This window comes from the organism of the source record quoted next, unplaced genomic scaffold (assembly GCF_019419815.1).
Source record: "Pyrus x bretschneideri cultivar Hongxiangsu unplaced genomic scaffold, Pyrus_bretschneideri_v1 Contig6, whole genome shotgun sequence".
NCBI lineage: Eukaryota > Viridiplantae > Streptophyta > Magnoliopsida > Rosales > Rosaceae > Pyrus > Pyrus x bretschneideri.
Window position 1 is genome coordinate 3,118,950 of NW_025999798.1, and position 19,254 is coordinate 3,138,203.

General features: G+C 37.4%; 3 protein-coding genes across 3 annotated transcripts; 2 read left to right on the top strand and 1 right to left on the bottom strand.

The window, feature by feature from the left end:
* Nucleotides 1-825: 825 nt before the first annotated feature.
* On the bottom strand, nt 826-3,927 carry LOC125471479 (uncharacterized protein At4g28440-like). The gene is made up of 3 exons (XM_048571910.1): nt 3,771-3,927; nt 2,979-3,212; nt 826-1,353 (listed from the first exon to the last, which is right to left on the bottom strand). The coding sequence occupies exons 2-3, from the start codon at nt 3,199-3,201 to the stop codon at nt 1,163-1,165; spliced, it is 414 nt and encodes a 137-aa protein (XP_048427867.1). The 5' UTR covers nt 3,202-3,212; nt 3,771-3,927; the 3' UTR covers nt 826-1,162.
* A 186-nt stretch (nt 3,928-4,113) lies between these two features.
* LOC103953529 (2-methylene-furan-3-one reductase) lies at nt 4,114-6,318 on the top strand. The gene is made up of 4 exons (XM_009365282.3): nt 4,114-4,596; nt 5,054-5,377; nt 5,499-5,658; nt 5,901-6,318. The coding sequence occupies exons 1-4, from the start codon at nt 4,177-4,179 to the stop codon at nt 6,164-6,166; spliced, it is 1,170 nt and encodes a 389-aa protein (XP_009363557.1). The 5' UTR covers nt 4,114-4,176; the 3' UTR covers nt 6,167-6,318.
* Nucleotides 6,319-11,155: 4,837 nt separating this feature from the next.
* On the top strand, nt 11,156-12,697 carry LOC125471383 (transcription factor WER-like). The gene is made up of 3 exons (XM_048571709.1): nt 11,156-11,470; nt 11,635-11,764; nt 12,294-12,697. Exons 1-3 carry the CDS (start codon nt 11,353-11,355, stop codon nt 12,520-12,522), a joined length of 477 nt encoding a protein of 158 aa, XP_048427666.1. The 5' UTR covers nt 11,156-11,352; the 3' UTR covers nt 12,523-12,697.
* The last annotated feature ends 6,557 nt before the right edge of the window (nt 12,698-19,254 follow it).

Consider the following 19,254-nt stretch of genomic DNA (forward strand, 5'->3'; position numbering starts at 1 on the left):
TTTGTCGAAATTGAAGAAGAAATGAATCAGAGAAGTCAGAAATAAAGGAGCATAGGAAATTGGAATATGATCAACTACTCTCCCTTAATAATCTAATTCTTGATATTTTGTATGTTGCATTACGGATTGTAGAGTAGGAGTTACATGATTTTTTTTATTTCCCGTGTTTGAAAACATGGAATAATATAGGCTCAGGTTTGGTCCTGTTTCAAGTAACATGCTATGATTAAACACTAGGTAGTCAGGAATCTGGAATATGAGTTGGTAAACACGAGAAATCGAGAATCAAAATAATTAACATGTGCCAAAAGGTGGGCTGGGATTTTCCTCAGATTCAATTCAAAAATTAAATCGTGACTTAAAATAACATCAGAAGTTGACAACCTGCAAGTGCAAGTCAAATTTCTACATGGTGAGATAAGCAATTACAGTTCAAAACAACGAAATCCCCCACCATTTAAGGAACATATTTTCTGCCATGTTTCATTCATTGTTGGAAATCCAGCATGTTTTTATAACTTGTACAGATCATAAGGAGTAAACCAATGCTTTTAGAGCTCGTGTTGAGACATGCAAAGAGGACTCTAAAAAGTAAGACTCCATAAACTTTCTGCCGCCTCATATTTTAAAATATTTTGTAATATTGATACGCGAATTTATGTTAAATTGTGAAGTGTCAGAGTACATGGAGAGTTTCACTTTTGAGTCTCCTTAGCATTTCTCATGTTTTAAAGAACTTTCACAAATAACAATATCATTAATCCCATATACACGAATTAAAACATACGAAATAATGCAGAAATAACGCAGCAAAACCATACAAAGTTACAAAAAGTATTAGACATATTCCATAACATTAATCCCATATGTACTTTTCCAAATGTAAATAGATAGTAAAACAGAGAAAGCCAGTTCCCTCATGTTCAAAAACTTACAGCCATCGCCATCTAATTGGCAATCCAACCAAAGCTCCATCACGATTAGCTGCAAACGTAAGAAAAGACTCGGGTAGAACCAGTTTCAAGATTTCTTCTTCCTAAAAGTGAACTTCCGAGAACATTTTGGAGATTAGATGCTCCATATCAGCACAGAACTTTTTTCTTAGGGTTGTTTTTATTTTTCGGTTAAGACAAGGTAGAGAACCGAACTCCATCCAAACAAGTTACTGTTCAAAAACTTGGACAAGTTCATATTCAACCAGGGAGAGGTTGTTATCTTCCTTAACCGTGAAACTGGCAGGTTCAGCAACTTCGACACGGCCCCACTTGTCCACAGCAAGTCTCATTGATCCTTTAAACATGTCAATCTTGGCATTCCGCAGGGTTATGGTAGAACCTTCTTGCATCAAGTCCACTACACAACACCATCATGACATCAATTAATAACGGATAATGTATACCACACACAATGCCGAGGCAAAATCAAAAAGAGTGGTGATACAATATACACATTAACACATCAATTCTCGAGTACGCCTAGCAAAAAAATTATAGAGGGTTCAAAACTGTTCACACTGGATCACATTTTTGAGAAATATGTGTTGGTATTCCTAATTTTTAAATTTTTTCTCAGTTTCCTAGATGTCATCTCTTTCAGCGGCCCGGCAGCCACCTTCATGCACTGTTATTTGTTGCTTTATCTTAGGTCTAGATTTACCTCCCTGGCTCCATTAAAGGAGCTTTCTTGAAGTGAGCTGTGTTAAGGCTTTAAATGAAGTTTTACTCTTGAAATACTTTAGACCTAGAACCCAAAAAAGAAGATGAAACTGGCACATTCCAATCACAGAGCATAGGTTTTGAATAGACGCTCATCCAAAATCAGAAATTACAGAAAGGTTGATCATTCACATCATTCTTTATTATTAAGACAACACAAAGATTGAATATATGATTCATATTTCGAAATATAATTTGACAAAACAAACCATCATCCACAGTGGAGCGTTTAGAATTCCATGATTCCAAACCATTGCTCACCAGTAGGAAACAAGATATGCATGGACAGGCATTATAATAAGCAGAAGTCGTAAGCATCATGCCTTATTGAACATACTCAGAAATTAAGGACAACATCTAATAAGCATATCAAAGGATCAAAGTAAATCATGTACATAATTCTAGCATATTTAGTAAATTGCAATTCAATACCGAAAGCCTCAGAAGATGAAGACTTGACAAGCTAAGAGCGGAAGCAAAAAACTATACTACAACATTTAAGCAAAATAATTGCTCACAGAATAGTATCCACGAGCATATCCGTCTACCTCATGTATAATACTAAGAAGACAAATTGTTCCGGAACAATTCAACCAAAACTACGCCTGTGGTTTGGAATCCAATTTACAGTTAGTCCAGCTTACAAACACTGGTATCCTCATCCCACATTTAAAATATTGTTACCCATGATCAAAAGCACTATTTTCACAAGATATCATCTTGTTTGACTAATTAAGGGACTCCGGCATTGACCCGCATGTGAATTTATTTAACACCACTTAACTTCCTTATTCATCATCAAACATCAGCTGAAAACTGATAGCAGAGTGATGGAAGCAATCACTGGCCAATCTAGTTACCGTGAACCGAAAGTCTAAGACCTGCTAAACTATAAAGAACTAGACTCAAGGTTTAGAAACCAGAACCAAGAATAAACGAAATAACAATATTGAACAGCAACCATCAAGAATATTAAAAAAGGCCGCAAACCCTCGACATGAGGGGAAATTGGAGTAGTCACATTTTTTCACACACATACGTACCCCACACACATATATAAGTCATGATCTCTAACTTGCCCATGACCACGAAAATCCATGCCTACCAACCATTAGATTCAAATCCAACCTCTGATATTATTCAGAAAAAAAAAAAACTACTTTACGGGTTTTGATTAGGAGTCACTGGATTTTGATCCAGCAACCGCTGAGCATAGATTTTGTGTCCACCGGTGAGAGTAAAAAGTAAACTTGAAATACACACCTTGATCGTTTCTAGCTGTGAAGATAATCAATCCGGTTTCATCACCAACCAAGCATTCAGCAATTCGCGTTTGGCGTGCTTGACGGTCATCGGCACGACCCTTCTGTAACACCATCTTAGTATTAACAACCTTTACCGTCAGAGTGTGCCCAGAAGTACCTGGGCGGAGCTGGGCTACCTTGGTGAATACTGGTTTCCTCAATCCTTGTTTCGCTTCAGCCATTGCAGCACAACCTACCCAAAATCCACACCCACGAAATGCTCAATCACTAAAACTAACACATTCAAGAAACACAGTTGTACATTACATGTAGAATTGCAAGCCATAACCGTAACATAGAAAAAGAATTATCAAGCTTCGATTTTTATCGCAATATGAAATTCGAAAAGTCAACCATGAAACTAAAAATTAGAATAAAGACCCCTAATTTACTTTAATTATCTGTTTTTCCGAGAAGATGAGCTTCATCAAATCCTACTTGCTTCTAGTTTTTCAACAACAAAACAAATATTACAGAATGCTATCAAACGTTCTAGCAGAAACTAATTGTAAATTGTAAGCTGACAAGTTTAATCACAAATTTCCAAGGACATCTTCCGATTCAAAAAGCATATCAGAGAATATCTATGTTAAACGACGGATCGGAAAATTAATCGCTCTACGGTGGTCAGAAACACACTACAATCTAACAAAATCATAAATTTTCCAACAAAAATACAAAAAAAAAAAAATCGAAAAACAAACGATTCATCGAAGTATAACGTAAGAGAAACAAGGATCGTGTAAATTACCTCCGACAACCAACGAATGCGACAGAGAGAAAGAGCGAAAATCTGACTAAATGGAAATCCGCGGTCGTCACAGCTCTCTACGAACTCCGAAGTAAAAAAGGGTTATGCTTTACCCGTACTGAGTTCCTGACCGTCGATCTCCAATCCCATCACTAGATATCCCTGCCGTCCACGTGTTTTAATTTTTTCCCACAAGTCGCGTTCCCGTGTCGCGCCTTCCGTACTTTCGCGCTTCGGATTTGGAGCAACGCTATTGGCCGACTGTATATTAAAAATCTGCTCCCGACCACACTTTATCCTGACTCTGTCCCACTCCGGTACGGACATAAAAGCAAGTTTAAAAACGTGGCCATACGAAGCGGAGGAGAAAGAGATAAGCAGTTCAAGGTTGAGGTCGGAAACAACCATGTTAACCACCACGGCCGCTCTCACCGCCACTGCTTCTAAACTCACATCCCCAAACCAAATTTCTCCCAGATTTTCCTTCACTTTCCGGGAAAATAACAACAGAATCGCAGTACCCAAAAGCTTGACCACCCAAAGATCCAAGCTTTCAGCTGGTTTTCCCGCTCTGAGAGTGTCTGCTAGTTCCCAGTCTGCCCCTGCTTCGGCTGAGGCGTCAAAGGTCACGGTTCTGCCGTCGGAGATGAAGGCGTGGGTTTATGGGGAATACGGGGGTGTTGATGTTTTGAAATTCGACACCAAAGTTGCGGTTCCTGAGTTGCTGGAGGACCAGGTTCTGGTTAAGGTTGTCGCTGCGGCTCTCAACCCGGTTGACTTCAAGAGGAGGCAGGGCAAGTTCAAGAACACTGATTCTCCTCTTCCGGTAATTTCGGTTTCTTGGTTTGGGTTTTCTTTCATTTGGCTCTGTTTGAATGCTGAGAAAATGTGTCTAAATTTGAATTTGGATAATTAAGTTTGACAAACAAGTGAACATTTTACGCAAAGAATCATAGTAGAGAATGTGGGACTACAAATTTTTTGTTAAAATTGTGTATATGAGGCTGGTTTGTGTTTAGGGTTAATTGAATTTCGATAACTCTACTATACTCGAGGTATGCCGAAGGAAGAAATGAAGAAATTTTGTCCGACTTGAAGGTAGTTGATGGAATACTCATTTGCGAAACTTATAAATTTCAATCCTCGCAAAATAAAAAATCATTCACCCCTAACTGAAAAAAAAAAAAGTACTTTTCTCTTGATTTCCTATATGATACCGCTTGCGTCAGCTTCATCGAATGGCACAACAAACCCTAGGGTTAGTTTATTTTGTTTCCCTGCAGACTGTTCCAGGCTATGATGTTGCCGGCGTGGTGGTGAAGGTTGGCAGTAAAGTGAAGGACTCTAAAGAGGGGGATGAAGTGTATGGAGACATACATGAGAAAGCTTTGGAAGGGCCTAAACAATCTGGCTCTCTTGCAGAGTACACTGCTGTTGAAGAGAGGTTACTGGCACCAAAGCCTAAGAATTTGGATTTTGCTCAGGCTGCTTCACTTCCTCTTGCAATCGAGACAGCTTATGAGGGTCTTGAAAAGACCGGGTTTTCTGCCGGTAAATCTTTGCTTGTTCTGAATGGTGCTGGTGGAGTTGGAAGCCTGGTGATTCAGGTACCAATTCATTCTCTTCCGCCCATGATTGCAAACTGAAAGCATTGCTTGACAAAATCATATGTTTCATGCTTTTGTTTTTCCCTTTTGAGTCACAATTGTTGGTTCAAACTCGAAACAGCTAGCAAAACATGTATTTGGAGCTTCACGAATAGCAGCCACTTCAAGCACTGGAAAGCTGGAGTTATTGAAGAGCTTGGGTGCTGATTCAGCGATCGACTACACTAAGGAGAACTTGGAAGAATTGCCGGAAAAATTTGATGTCGTCTATGATGCTATTGGTAAGAGTTTCCATAACAACAAGGTGTTTTTAATTGCAGTGGATGAGTGTTCTACCTAGAATTACAATTTTCTGTTCTTTCAAGTGAAAAATGATAGCCACTATTACGATTAGTCCTTGTAGTTCTTGCTGTTGTTTTAAGTACACTGACCAATCATCCACCTTAGCTATTGTTTTTGAGTTTGATTGCTCGTTTTGAACCTATCCAAAAGCGACTTCTTCTCCCCTTTCTTATAATGGCAGGTCAATGTGACAAAGCAGTGAAGGTGGTGAAAGAAGGGGGCAGTGTAGTGGCCTTAACAGGTGCAGTAACACCTCCGGGTTTCAGATTCGTAGTTACTTCCAACGGAGCAGTTCTGAAGAAACTAAACCCGTACTTGGAGAGTGGGAAGGTGAAGCCAGTGATAGACCCCAAAGGGCCCTTCCCCTTCTCCAAGCTTGTGGAGGCTTTCTCTTACCTTGAAACAAATCGGGCCACTGGAAAGGTAGTCATACATCCAATTGAATGAGAAGGAAAACAGAAAACAGTTGAGCGATCTTTTGCTGTGTACATAGAGATGAATATATGATGTTGCCTTATCTCTTTGTAATATGATTTGCGTCAAATTGTGACATGTATCATATTGGCCAATAAGTAGATGCTCTTTGTCAGTGCGGAAAATATAACTTCAAAGAAGCCTACCCTCTCCTCGCTCGAAGCGATTAGAAAACTAACACAATTTGTCGAAACTTAAGAGATTTTAGATAACCTTGACAATACAAGGAAAATCTGTTACATATGTTGAGGGGCAAAAATGTCACTCAACATCACCACCATCGTTGACTCCACTGTGACTTCTTGGAAAGTTGGGGCAAAGAGTTTGTTTAGTACTAGGGCGTGGAGCACGACAGCAAGAAGACTTGACTTTTGTCTTTGATGTTGCTATTTGCTTCAGAGGCTTTGAAAGGCCTTCACCTGTTTTTGTTGCTCTGATACGTAGTCACAAAAGACTCGCATGGAGTTTGCCAATATGGGACCTCTTCGTTGCAGACTAGCGTTCTTGAAAGGCACGGAATGTGTCACTCCAATGCTAATGGTAGGAAAACTCTAGGATCGCCGGAAGAATGCCACAAGCTTTGTTGAAACGAACGACATCTCCTTGTTTTTACTTTGTCTTTGGTACCTAACGTTCCTCGTAGTTCAATTTCTTACAATTCCCCATGGTTGGATTTCTTACAGCGTTACAAACTGAACCCCAAATGCACATATAACGAGCAGTACGTCGGACTAGCTGCCCTGGAGAACAAGATTTTGACTCGAAAACAACGTGGTTAACCTCCAGAACGTAGCCTTTGTTGAGTGATGAAAATAGTTGATGGGCTTATTTGGAGTATAACCCAAATATTTAAACCTTTGGGCCGTCAACAGGTTTGCTTTTCTCAATCACCAAATTTGGAATGAAAAGTGTCTACCAAAGCCCAATTCAAATAAGTAACTGTGGTAATGTGATCTCATCACAAGATTAGAAGAGAAAACTCGAAATAGTTTTTAATAAACAACAGTATCTACACTGAGATAGTGCAGGAGTGGGCTAAGTTTTACAATGGAATTGTCATAATAATGTGATTCAATTTCGCCTTTTGTGAAAATCGAACCTAAAACATTTCATTTACAAGTGAAGAGGAATACCACTAGATCATAGTACTAAGTTCAATATAACTTAGACTTCTCACCATTTGTCACATTCCGGGCTCGACTCCACCGTAGCACGATATTGTTCGCTTTGGGCCCCGACCATGTCCTCATGGTTTTGTTTTTGGGAACTCACACGAGAACTTCCCAATGGCTCACCCATCCTGGGATTGCTCTTGCGAACTCACTTAACTTCGAAGTTCCAATGGAACCCGAAGCTAGTGAGCTCCCAAAATGCCTAGTGTTAGGTAGAGATGGGAATATACATATAAGGCTTACAAGATCCACTTTTCTGGGCGATGTGGGATGTTACCATCCATCCCCCTTAGGGGTCTGACGTCCTCGTCAGCACACTTTCGCCCAATGATTGGCTCTGATACCAAATTGTCACATCCCGGGCTCAACTCCATCGTAGCACAATATTGTCTGCTTTGGGACCCGACCACGCCCTCACGGTTTTGTTTCAAGGAACTCACACGAGAACTTCCTAATGGGTCACTCATCCTGAGATGCCATTTGTCACATCTCAGGCTTGACTCTACCGTAGCACTATATTATCCACTTTGGGCCCTGACCACGCCCTCACGGTTTTGTTTCTAGGAACTCACACAAGAACTTCCCAATGGATCACCCATCCCGTACTAGGTAGAGATGAGAATATATATATAAGGCTTACAGGATCCACTCCCCTGGACGATGTGAGATGTTACAATCCACCCCCCTTAGGGGCCCGACGACCTCGTCGGCACACTTCCGGCAAATGATTGGCTCTGATACCAAATTGTCACATCCTGGCCTAGGGTCCACCACATCCCGGGCCTGCTTCACTACTGTAGCACGATATTGTCTGCTTTGGGCCCTGACCACGCCCTCACGGTTTTGTTTCTGGGAATTCACACCAAAACTTCCTAGTGGGTCACCCATCCTGGGATTGCTCTCGCTCGAACTCGCTTAACTTCGAAGTTTCAATGGAACCCGAAGCCAGTGAGCTCCCAAAAGGCCTCGTGCTAGGTAGAGATGAGAATACACATATAAGATTTACAAGATCCACTTTCCTGGGCGATGTGGAATGTTACACCATTAATCTTCTTCAATTCATTCCATGTCAAAAATTAAGGGAAATGTGTGAAAATAAAAAATGGATGTGCAATGGCACTACGCTAAATATATATATCTGTGGGTAGCTCTGAAGCCTCTGAAGCAGTGATTGATTATTCCACAGCAGCTCGTGAGTTTGCCTTCTGATAATGCTTTCTGTTGTTCTTTTTAATTACTCGTTTTTCTAATATAACAGTGGCAGTTTTACAGCGATGTTTCATCATTTAATCCCTGGGCAGAAGAACGTAAATGTTGCACAGCAACATACACTGTAAATATCAGTCGTCTACTGATATTCCAGCTAATTGTTTGATGAACAACATTTACTATTCGTACTTGTAAATCGTTTAGGTATATTATTTAATTGCTTGATCAAGACTTCACAACGATCGGTATCCAATACATATCGATCCCCGTATATAATGTAAGAAAACTAATATGAAACGAGATCTGTTAAAAAAACGATATTTCAAACTAATCATATAATTTATGTAAATTTTTTGAATTATAAAACATTGTATTATTTGTTTGGAATGTCACTGATAATTAAGCTATGAGGAGGACTGTGGCTTCCTCCATCTCTTTCAACTCTCAAGGTTGTGCTAGCGTGGATTGTAGAAATTAGGTTAACAAATAATAAAAACCAACTAAACACATAAAAGCAACAAAAGGGAGAAATATTATTTGATACTGGATACCAATCCATAGACTGGAATAATCATACTACACATGTAAACCATAACGGATTTAGAATTTGAATATTGGAGAATTTTAATGTTAAAGTCCAAATTTTTTAGTATAAATAGAGAAAAAAGTGAGTAAAAAAATTTAATTTATTCACTGAGGTATTTGTCAAATACTTGGTGTGGTTGTTGTTGTTAGCCGAACCGTGTTGCACTCATGTGAATAGATATTGACATATGCTAAATCAATCTAATAAGTGTTGTTGAGAGGATTTATCGAGTGCTTTCGACACAACCTGTTGAGTGGTGCTGAGCTATGCCTAACTAGGTATTACATCAAACACTTAGTGAGCACAAAATGAACTCATACCAAATATTCGAAGAGTCGTTAGAAGACCTCCACATGTATATTTCTCAAACTACAGATAGTCTTGGGACCACCTTGGTCCTAATGTATGTCCGCCACTGCATGTAAATAACATTGATATGTTTGATAGTATCGTCCAAAACTAAATTGGTATTTGGCCTCTTCTCAGTAAATTAAATGTCAATTGTACAACTATTTGTCCCACATTTTCAAGCAAGTCACACATTGTATTAGTACGTGGTTAGGATAGTATTATTGACACACTCATTTTTACTTCTTACGTATTCTTTTCAATTTTTAGTCATCAGATGGAATAAAATGAAAAAATTGAATGACAAAAAATTAACAAAAATATGTAAGAGATACAATGGAGCTGTCGTGATGATGCTTCTCAACACTAGTCAGTTTAGTGAAGCTGCAGTATAATTGGGCAAGCAAGTTTACATTTTCTTGGAAGTTCATTTGTGCACGTGCGTTCTTTTAGACGATCAAACAACAATTGTTCATATACAACATTGCTTTAATTTACGAAAACATTTTATGCGATTATATTCTACGTTTAACTAATATATGTACCAATAGCTTTTCCAACTCGTAGGGCGCACATCATGTGATCGAGAGAACTAAAGAATTCTTAATTTGTAATTTTCCTTTTTACTTTCGAGTCACATTTAGGCGCACGTAAAGTATTAATTTTATGATACACTAAATTATATAGACACAAAAAACTGAATACGAAATTTGAACGAAGGGGATTGCTGTTCTCCATGACACATGTTTAGGTGTTTAATCCAAACAAACATGAAACATCATTTGAAAATTTGTAAAAGATCAACAATCGAGAAAGAACATGCTTGCGTTCGTAGATGCTACATTTTCTAACAGCTAGGCCACCCAAGTGGTTAGCTTGGTCCTTGGACACAAGGGTACCGCTTGGTATGCAGGCGGGATGAAACGGGACAAAACGAGATGGAACAGGATAGAACGGAACGGAGGTTCCATGCTACGTTTGGTGTACGCTCATGCCGGAATGGAACGAAGGATTAAATGACAATCGTACCCATCCACTCCGACGAGTTCGACCTTACCTGAGCCACTGTCGACGAGTTCAATGTCATCCTTCACATCTTCTGCCTAATCCTCGCCGTCTCATCCCTCAAGCAACGACATCGGCCACATCCTGCGAGTGGGTGGTCTTGAGGTTTTCTCAACGAAGGGCCACGGTCTCATTGTGGGACTAGCAGGGAGGAGGGAGGCGGTGGGGTTGGGTTCGAATGGGTTTACTAGGATTGGGGTAGCCTGGGTTGCTAGGTTTGTGGTGGAGGAGGAGGGTAGAAGAGAGGGAGCTACGGGAAAGAGGGTAGATAGTGAAATTAATGAAAAATAGGAGGGGTATTATTGTCCAAAAAGTTATAATTTTGTGTTCCATGAGCTGGAACAAGTCGTTCTAGGGGGAGGGTGGCAAGACAAAATTAACTAAAATTTGTTCTACGGGACAGCACGTCCCAAGTAAATTAGCGCACCAAACGTTAGACGAGTGCGTTCCGTCTCATCCCATGTACCAAACAATACCAAGATGCATGAGTCGACCACTCACTGTCAAGGTAGCTAGCTAATATAATATTATAATTAAATTGTATCCATGGAAATCAACGCTCTCCGGTTGCCTAGCCAACAATCCAAATTATTTACAAAAATACAAAAGATTTCCCCTGCAGTACTACTGCAAACCCGGAAATTAACAAGTTCAGTACTACATAATTATATGTATACGTATACACTTGAACATCTAAAGCACAAGCTATAACTTTCCTCTAAAATCTAAGCCCTCGGAGCCCTTTCATTTGTCTCCTAATCTGTGTGTTGCCGGAAAAAATGGAAGGAGAATATGAGTACAAGAAGGCGTTATGGATAAAGGAGGAGGATGAGAGTCTCCTGGACTACATAAGGGTACATGGAAGAGGCCGCTGGAACCGCATTCCCAAGGTCACCGGTAAGAGCTATCAGTGATTATCTACACACACACACAAACACACACACACACACATATATATATGCTGCACAAATGTATAGTACTAGTGTATAATTATGCAATATATGCACTTAAATTCTTTTTTATTCCTAAAAATTATAGTACTGATTTAGTTATATACGTAGGCTTAGGGAGGAGTGGGAAGAGCTGCAGGTTGCGGTGGCTCAACCATCTCAGCCCAAATGTGAAGCGCGGGGATTTTTCTGAGGAAGAAGAAGACCTCATTATCAGACTTCACAATCTTCTTGGAAACAGGTTATCTCTATATCCTTCCTTCATTTCATCTTCTTTTTCCTCTTTCCATATAATAGTTGGAACACACACACACACACACATATATATATATATTGCAATTCACATACTCAGGCAATATATAGAAACATAATGCACGACGCGCACACACGAAACCCCTTCTGAAGGGGATCGCGCTCGACTATTGATAGCTAATGCTCTTGTGTTTGACGTGTTCGTGACCATGTATAATAGCCTTGTTATAATGTTGAGCCAGAAAATAAGGCAAAATCACTAAACGCTAAACATTCATTATATATATGCTCGCTACTTGGTCACGAAACAGTCAAATAGGAGAGCACCACTTTATCTCGCTCCATAAACAGTGAAGCGAGATCCCTTTCTGTTTTGGAGTATTGGTAAGACCAATAATTGAAATATATATGGGTAAATATAAGTTAACTGCGTGATGGATACACGCATAACACAACTCGTTTTATTCTTATTAAAGTTGTTAATTAATCACTGATTATCCTGTTTAATTTGCGCCAAGGTGGTCTCTGATTGCGGGGCGTGTACCAGGAAGAACTGACAACCAAGTCAAGAACTACTGGAACACTCATTTGTACAAAAAGCTTAACGCCATAAAAAAGCAGCAGACACCTAGAAAAGTTGCTGTTGTTTCGGCAAAAGTCAATATTTGTCAGCAAAGTGTCTTTCCCAAGGAAAAATTTTGTCGGCAATTTTGTAGCGCAAAGTGTGTCGCCGAGTTTTGCCGATGAATTTTGGTATTTCGTCGGCTAAGATTCATCTTTTCCTGTCAACATCTTATTTGTTGGCATTTCCATCTTTTCTGACAAATATTTTTGTCAGTACAATCCTTTTTAGCCAATGAATAATACTTTTTAGCCTACAAAATGTGTTTGTCGTCATGGATATTTTTGTCGGCACAACTTTGCCGACAAATTGGTTTTGTCAAGAAGACATTTAATTTATGGGAAATTTTATTTGAACCCATCCAACATCTTTCTACACCTAACTTACTCTTTTCATCTATATTGTTTTTATTAAAGAATTAATATCTCTTTAAACCCAAATTTATTACCTAAACTACCCTCTCAAATCCAATTCAAAATGTAAAATTAACTTTACACCCAATCTCTTTATAAAATAACATCCCTAATTGAATGTTTTTTTTTCAAAGAGGCGTCCTTTGCCCCCTATAATTGCATCTACCGTATAGGACTAGCATTTCCATGGCTGCTTTTTTTTTTTTTTTTTTTTTTTTTTTTTTTTTTTCTTCTTCTTTTCTGCTACCACAACCCATCCATGGACTTGGGATCCAAGAGATCCTTCCATAGACTTGAATTTGCCAAGAGAATGTTATGCAAGTTCCAGTTCAGTCCTTTTTAAATCGAGCATTTTCATGTACTTTTTAAGAAATGTTGAAGTGACATAGGGCTGGGTGTTTTGCTGCTATGTTAATAAACAAATAAACAAATTGGAGCTATTTCGAATAAAAAAGGTGCAAGACATGCCACCCGCCAGTTCGTGGTTAAGGTTGAGCAATCTTTATTTGCACCAAGAATCAAGTTTTATGTCTTTGCAGTACTAATCAAAAGTCCTTGCACTGGTGTTTTGAGGCACATACAGACGACATAGAGAAACAAATACAATATAATATAAAAAGTATGAAATTTAATCCAAAGAAGAAGCAAACAAACAAAATATCCATAAATCGAGTCATACATTAGTTGGAGGATTAAAAACTTCAGAATCACCATCCATCAATAGAAAAGCTTGTTTTTCTCTATCAAAGCTATTAAGATTTTAGTCGGAATGAACGTAGGATAAACAAAGAGTGATGCTAGGGTTTAGTTATAGTATGTGGGTCTATAAATTTGATTTTTATTATTAATTTCATTTTGTACTTAATAGTAATTATGCTATAGGGTAAAATAGACAATTAATATTTAAAATTTAAGTTGGGTGTGGAAAGAGGTTAGATGGGTTTAAATAAAATTTCCCTTAATTTATTTTAAAAAAATGCTTTGATGCTTAGCTCTTATATATGCATATCAAAATATAATAGACAATTGTTAAGAAATAATATTTTACTGATTGATATGTTGAATGTACATCCAGAGTACTATACAAAAGCATCGTTAGTGAAATCATAAAACAATTGAAGGAATGTTACACATGAACCAAATAAAAAATATAAAAAAGTGGTGAACTGAAACTGTTCACACAGAAGCTCCCATTGTCATGGTCTCTCGTCCATCTCTGCAACAGGATTGGCTAATGGCTCCTCAGGCGACCCAAGCTCTCATGTAACTCAAACTTGAACTTCCTGCATCAACTAGCCATGAATTTGTTGAGGTAGTCATAGTTTTCGTAAACAGTTAGATTGAAATAATGATTAGAAGCTCTCAAATGTGCTAAATATCATTCCACTAGATTGAAATAATGATAGAGATCGTAAAAAATATATTGGAAGCTTCTCAGAGTCTAACTCCTAAAATTAGAGTCATTATTTCCACACAACACAAGAAAATGAGCATTCCCAGCTTTAGATCAAATTACCTTCAAAAGTTCCACATACGCAAACTCAAACATTTAAAAAGATTATATTACGAGTGCAATTATATATTTCTCGTTTAATATTAGCAATATCAGAAATGTGAGCATTTGTCATCAGGCAAGAGGTGGCTTACTGAAGAGCATCAATTGCGACCTTAAACCTTGGACGCTATAGAACCATAGTAGAGAATGGGGCAGAGCTGCAATAACAACATAGCAGTGCAATAAAAAAAATGAAAACTTAACATCATATTAGCATCCAGCATATAGTGAGTTTGATTAAGCATCGGACATTTACCATACATAGATTCTTAGAGGCCAGGACAATGGTTCATCTAACCTTGTAATGAACATGTCAAGCCACCTGCCAATTGAGAGGTTTTCTTTAGTCCCTTAATAAGATGCAAATCAAAATGAATGAAAGGAGGTACAATAATTAGTAGCAGTTCAAATCTGGGATTAATTAGTAGCCCTCAAGTACTGAGAGGTTCTCTTTTAGCCTCTTATGCAATAGCTGACTAAAGTACTCAGTTATTTTCATCCAATCAAGGTATATCAAATATTTGATTAAACCACAAACTACAGAACTTTATTAGAGTTTACACAAACATGAAAAATCTAACAAAGAGGATTCTTTCAATAAAACATGTAGTGTCAATGTAACATAATTCAGATTAAGAGATGAATGATGCCATACAACAACTGTTTTCAGCATAAGAACTCCATGTACAAGTCTCGCATTTTCTGTGTTGGCGTTGAATCCAAGTCCAATTGCACTTCAGGACACGATCCTAAAATGCAACATACAATAAATTTAAACCACTGCACTGTTTAGAACCAAATGATACTAGCATCGTAATATCTACATGGTTACCTGCTGGATGTGAAGCAAGGTGCCAAAAAGACTTGCTTTGTCTTTGGTACCTAACGTTCCTCGTAATTCAATTTCTTACAATTCCCCATGGTTGGATTTCCTACAACGTTACAAACTGAACCCCAAATTCCCATATAACGAGCAGTACGTCGGACTAGCTGCCTTGGAGAACAAGATTTTGACTGGAAAACGACGTGGTTAACCTCCAGAACGTAGCCTTTGCTGAGTGATGAAAGTAGTTGATGGGTTTATTTGGAGTATAACCCAAATATTTAAATCTTTGGGCCGTCAACAGGTTTGCTTTTCTCAATCACCAAATTTGGAACGAAAAGTGTCTGCCAAAGCCCCATTCGAATAAGTAACTCTGGTAATGTGATGTCATCACAGGATTAGAAGAGAAAACTCGAATTTTTTTTTAACAAATTGTAGTATCTACGCTGAGGGGGTGCAGGAGTGGGCTGCTAAACTTTACAATGGATTTACCATAATAATGTGGTTCAATTTCGTTTTTTGCGAAAATCGAACCTAAAACCTTTCACTTACAAATGAAGAGAAATAACACTAAATCGTTGTATTAAGTTCAATATAACTTAGACTTTTCACTTACAACTTAAACCGACAACAAGTTGAATATAACTCACAATTAAAAAGAAATTTGTTGCAGTCTTACTTTAGTTAGGAATGATTGTGTAAATTCTTTTGGAATTCTATAGTATCTTCTAGATAGTGTCCTAATTAAAATTTACTTGAAATACAAGGATTCTCCTTTTCTTACTATATAACAGGGTGAGATAAAATATACTTCAGAATTCACCAATTCCCTCTTGCCGCGGCACCCTCTTTCCCCTCTATAATTCTTCATTTAAATATTTATCAAACAAACCTTTTATTTTGTGATTGTTTTTTAAATACCAGTTATATTGAAATGGACCATATGGTTTTTTTAACAAACATGGTGAATTCTTTTTGCAACAAGAGAATTAATACCAAATTGTTACTGTAAATTGTTTTAACCACGAGTGAATTAACTGTGATAAAAATGGGTAACAGTTAGGACCAGAACGAGTACAATGATTTGTATTTTATCCTTAAAAGCATTTACCACGAGAATTCATAGCGATTCAAAAACCAAAATATGCAGATCGATGATGATGTCCACAAGTCAAATATACAGATCTATACTGCAATATTTATAATACAAATCTACCCAGTTAGAGTGGACCCAGTACATATAAATAAAGGGTGTGCACCACTTTTTTTATATAATTTTTTACATAAGTTTTTGTAGGACTTACTCTGTAATGTTTTTCAATGATCCAAATCGTATATCTTTTAGGTATATCCTCAAATATCATGTCTATCAAAACAACCCAAATTTGAAATCATATGACCATTAGATTGGTTTAAGATTTTTTTTTTCTAAAACTGTATTTGTCTATTTTTTTCACTACAGACAAATGTCATAATGATTTTGAATTGGTTTAATTTTTTGTAAGAATGATCTATGAATGATGTTCTAAAAGATAGACGATTCGGATCTTTGGAAATATGAGATCATATATATTGTGCAGTATAGCTAACTACTGCTATATATATAAATACATGTGAGTCCCATGAAAATTTGTGTCAAAAATTATGTAAAAAAAGTAGTACCACGAATTCGCCTCCCATATATATTGCAGTATAGCTAGCTGCTGTTATATATATATATTTATAGAAAGTGCTATTCACTTACCTATTTTTACTTCTCATACGTTCTTGTTAATTCAATGTCAAAACTTAAGAGAAATGTGTAAAAATAAAAAATAGGTGTGTAATATATATATATATATATATATATATATATATATATATATATATATATATATATAGATATAGATATATGTGGGTAACTCTGAAGCCTCTGAAGCACTGATTGATTATTCCACAGCAGCTAGAGAGTTTGCTTTCTGATAATGCTCTCTCTTTTACTCGTTTTTCTAATATAACAGTGGCAGTTTTACAGCGATGTTTCATCATTTAATCCCTGGGCAGAAGAACATAAATGTTGTACAGCAACATACACTGTCAATCAGTCGTCTCTACTGATATTCCAGCTAATTGTTTGATGGACAACATTTACTATTCGTACGTGTACATCGTTTAGGTATATTATTTAACTGCTTGATCATGACTTCACAACGATCAGTATCCAATACATATCGATCGCCGTACATAATCCGAGAAAACTAATATGAAATGAGATCTGTTAAAATGACGTATTTCAAATTAATCATATAATTTATGTGAAAATTTTGAATTATAAAGTGTTGTATTATTTGTCCGGAATGTCACCAATAATTAAGCTATGCGGACTCTGGCTTCCTCTCTTTCAACTCTCAATGTTGTGCTAGCGTGGATTGTAGAAATTAGGTTAACAGATAATAAAAACCAACTAAACACATAAAAGCAACAAAAGGGAGAAATATTCTTTGATACTGGATACCAATCCATAGACTAGATTAATCATACTACACATGTAAACAATGACGGATCTACAATTCGAATATCGGAGGATTTTAATGTTCAAGTTCAAGTTTTTTTAATATAAAAAGAGAAAAAAGTGCGCAAAAAAATTTAATTTATTTACGGAGGTATTTTGTCGAACACTTGGTGGGCTTGTTGTTGTTAGCCGAACCGTGTTGCACTCATGTGAATAGATATTGACATATGCTGAAGCAATCAAATAAGTGTTGTCAAGAGGACTTGTCGAGTAATTTCGACGCAACCTGACGAGTGGTGTTGAGCTATGCCTAGCTAGGTATTACATCAAACACTTAGTAAGCACAAAATGAACTCATACCAAATATTGGAAGAGTCGTTAGAAGACCTCCACATGTATATTTCTCAGATCCTGAATAAGCTTGGGACCACCTTGATCGTAATGTACGTTCCCCGCTGCATGAATAACATTGATATGTTTGATAGTATCGTCCAAAACTAAATTGGTATTTGGCCTCCTCTCAGTAAATTAAATGTCAATTGTACAACCATTTGTACCACATTTTCGAGCAAGTCACACCTTGTATTAGTACGTGGTTAGGATAGTACTGTTGGCATATTCATTTTTATTTTTCACACTCTTTTTAATTTGGATGCTTCTATTAACACTCCACGATCTTATGAATACACCTCAAGTTCAAAATTATTTTCTAAAATTCCAATTTTAGCCCTTTTATTTGTTGAAGACACCCCCCACCTTTTTACAATAGTTAACAAATGAAAACCTTCCAACATCCTATCTCAACCGCTCACCCGCCGCCACCTTCTTCATCAGTGTCGTCGACCAATGATAGCCACCTCCTTCCCACCGTTCTCTCTCTAGAATTCTCAGTTATGCTAATATTCTGCAAGACATGGAATACCATAAAATTGAAAATTTTAATGCCGAAATCATCCTAATTAGGGATACCCACATGATGGGCGGGAAAAATTTGGAAAAATGTTACGTGCAGAGAAGCAATCCTTCCATAGTCAACTAGGAATTGACTTTCTATGAGTTTAATTGTAAGTCGGCATATGTTTTGGTATACTTGAGATCATTTTGTTAATAGAGGTGTCGCCATGGTGGGTGACTATCGAGGAGTAGTATGGTGAAGAAGGTGGTGCTGATTTTGTTTGTTTGCTTTTTATCTAATTTAAATAAAGCGTAACACAGGAAGTCCAAACCAAATAAAAGAAAGCGGTGTGTATTCATAATATTGTGAGGAGCCAATAAAACTACTCTTTTAATTTTCGGCCATCAAATAAAATAAAATGAAGAAATTTAATGATAAAAAATTAATAAAAATGTGTAAGAGATACAAACGAGTGTGTGAATAACACTATCTTTTTCCAAATGTGATCCTGTAACAAAAGCTTTCCTAAAGTAAATAGTCAGGAATTTACCCTGACCAACGCATGCTGCATAAATTTACGATTTCTTGGGTTTTTAGCCGACGTGTTTTGACTGTTTGTGGAAGAAACAGATCGAGCAGAGAGTAATACTGCAATCAGAGGTGAGGGAAACCAACTGCTG

What these genes read in the sequence shown, in the direction of transcription:
- LOC125471479 (XM_048571910.1), bottom strand. Translation starts at nt 3,201, where the DNA reads ATGGCTGAAGCGAAACAAGGATTGAGGAAACCAGTATTCACCAAGGTA. An exon ending in CACAGCTAGAAACGATCAAG is followed by an intron (nt 1,354 to 2,978) that starts GTGTGTATTTCA and finishes GGTGTTGTGTAG; the next exon opens with TGGACTTGATGCAAGAAGGT.
- LOC103953529 (XM_009365282.3), top strand. Translation starts at nt 4,177, where the DNA reads ATGTTAACCACCACGGCCGCTCTCACCGCCACTGCTTCTAAACTCACA. An exon ending in TTGGAAGCCTGGTGATTCAG is followed by an intron (nt 5,378 to 5,498) that starts GTACCAATTCAT and finishes AACTCGAAACAG; the next exon opens with CTAGCAAAACATGTATTTGG. An exon ending in TGTCGTCTATGATGCTATTG is followed by an intron (nt 5,659 to 5,900) that starts GTAAGAGTTTCC and finishes TTATAATGGCAG; the next exon opens with GTCAATGTGACAAAGCAGTG.
- LOC125471383 (XM_048571709.1), top strand. Translation starts at nt 11,353, where the DNA reads ATGGAAGGAGAATATGAGTACAAGAAGGCGTTATGGATAAAGGAGGAG. An exon ending in CCGCATTCCCAAGGTCACCG is followed by an intron (nt 11,471 to 11,634) that starts GTAAGAGCTATC and finishes TTATATACGTAG; the next exon opens with GCTTAGGGAGGAGTGGGAAG. An exon ending in CACAATCTTCTTGGAAACAG is followed by an intron (nt 11,765 to 12,293) that starts GTTATCTCTATA and finishes ATTTGCGCCAAG; the next exon opens with GTGGTCTCTGATTGCGGGGC.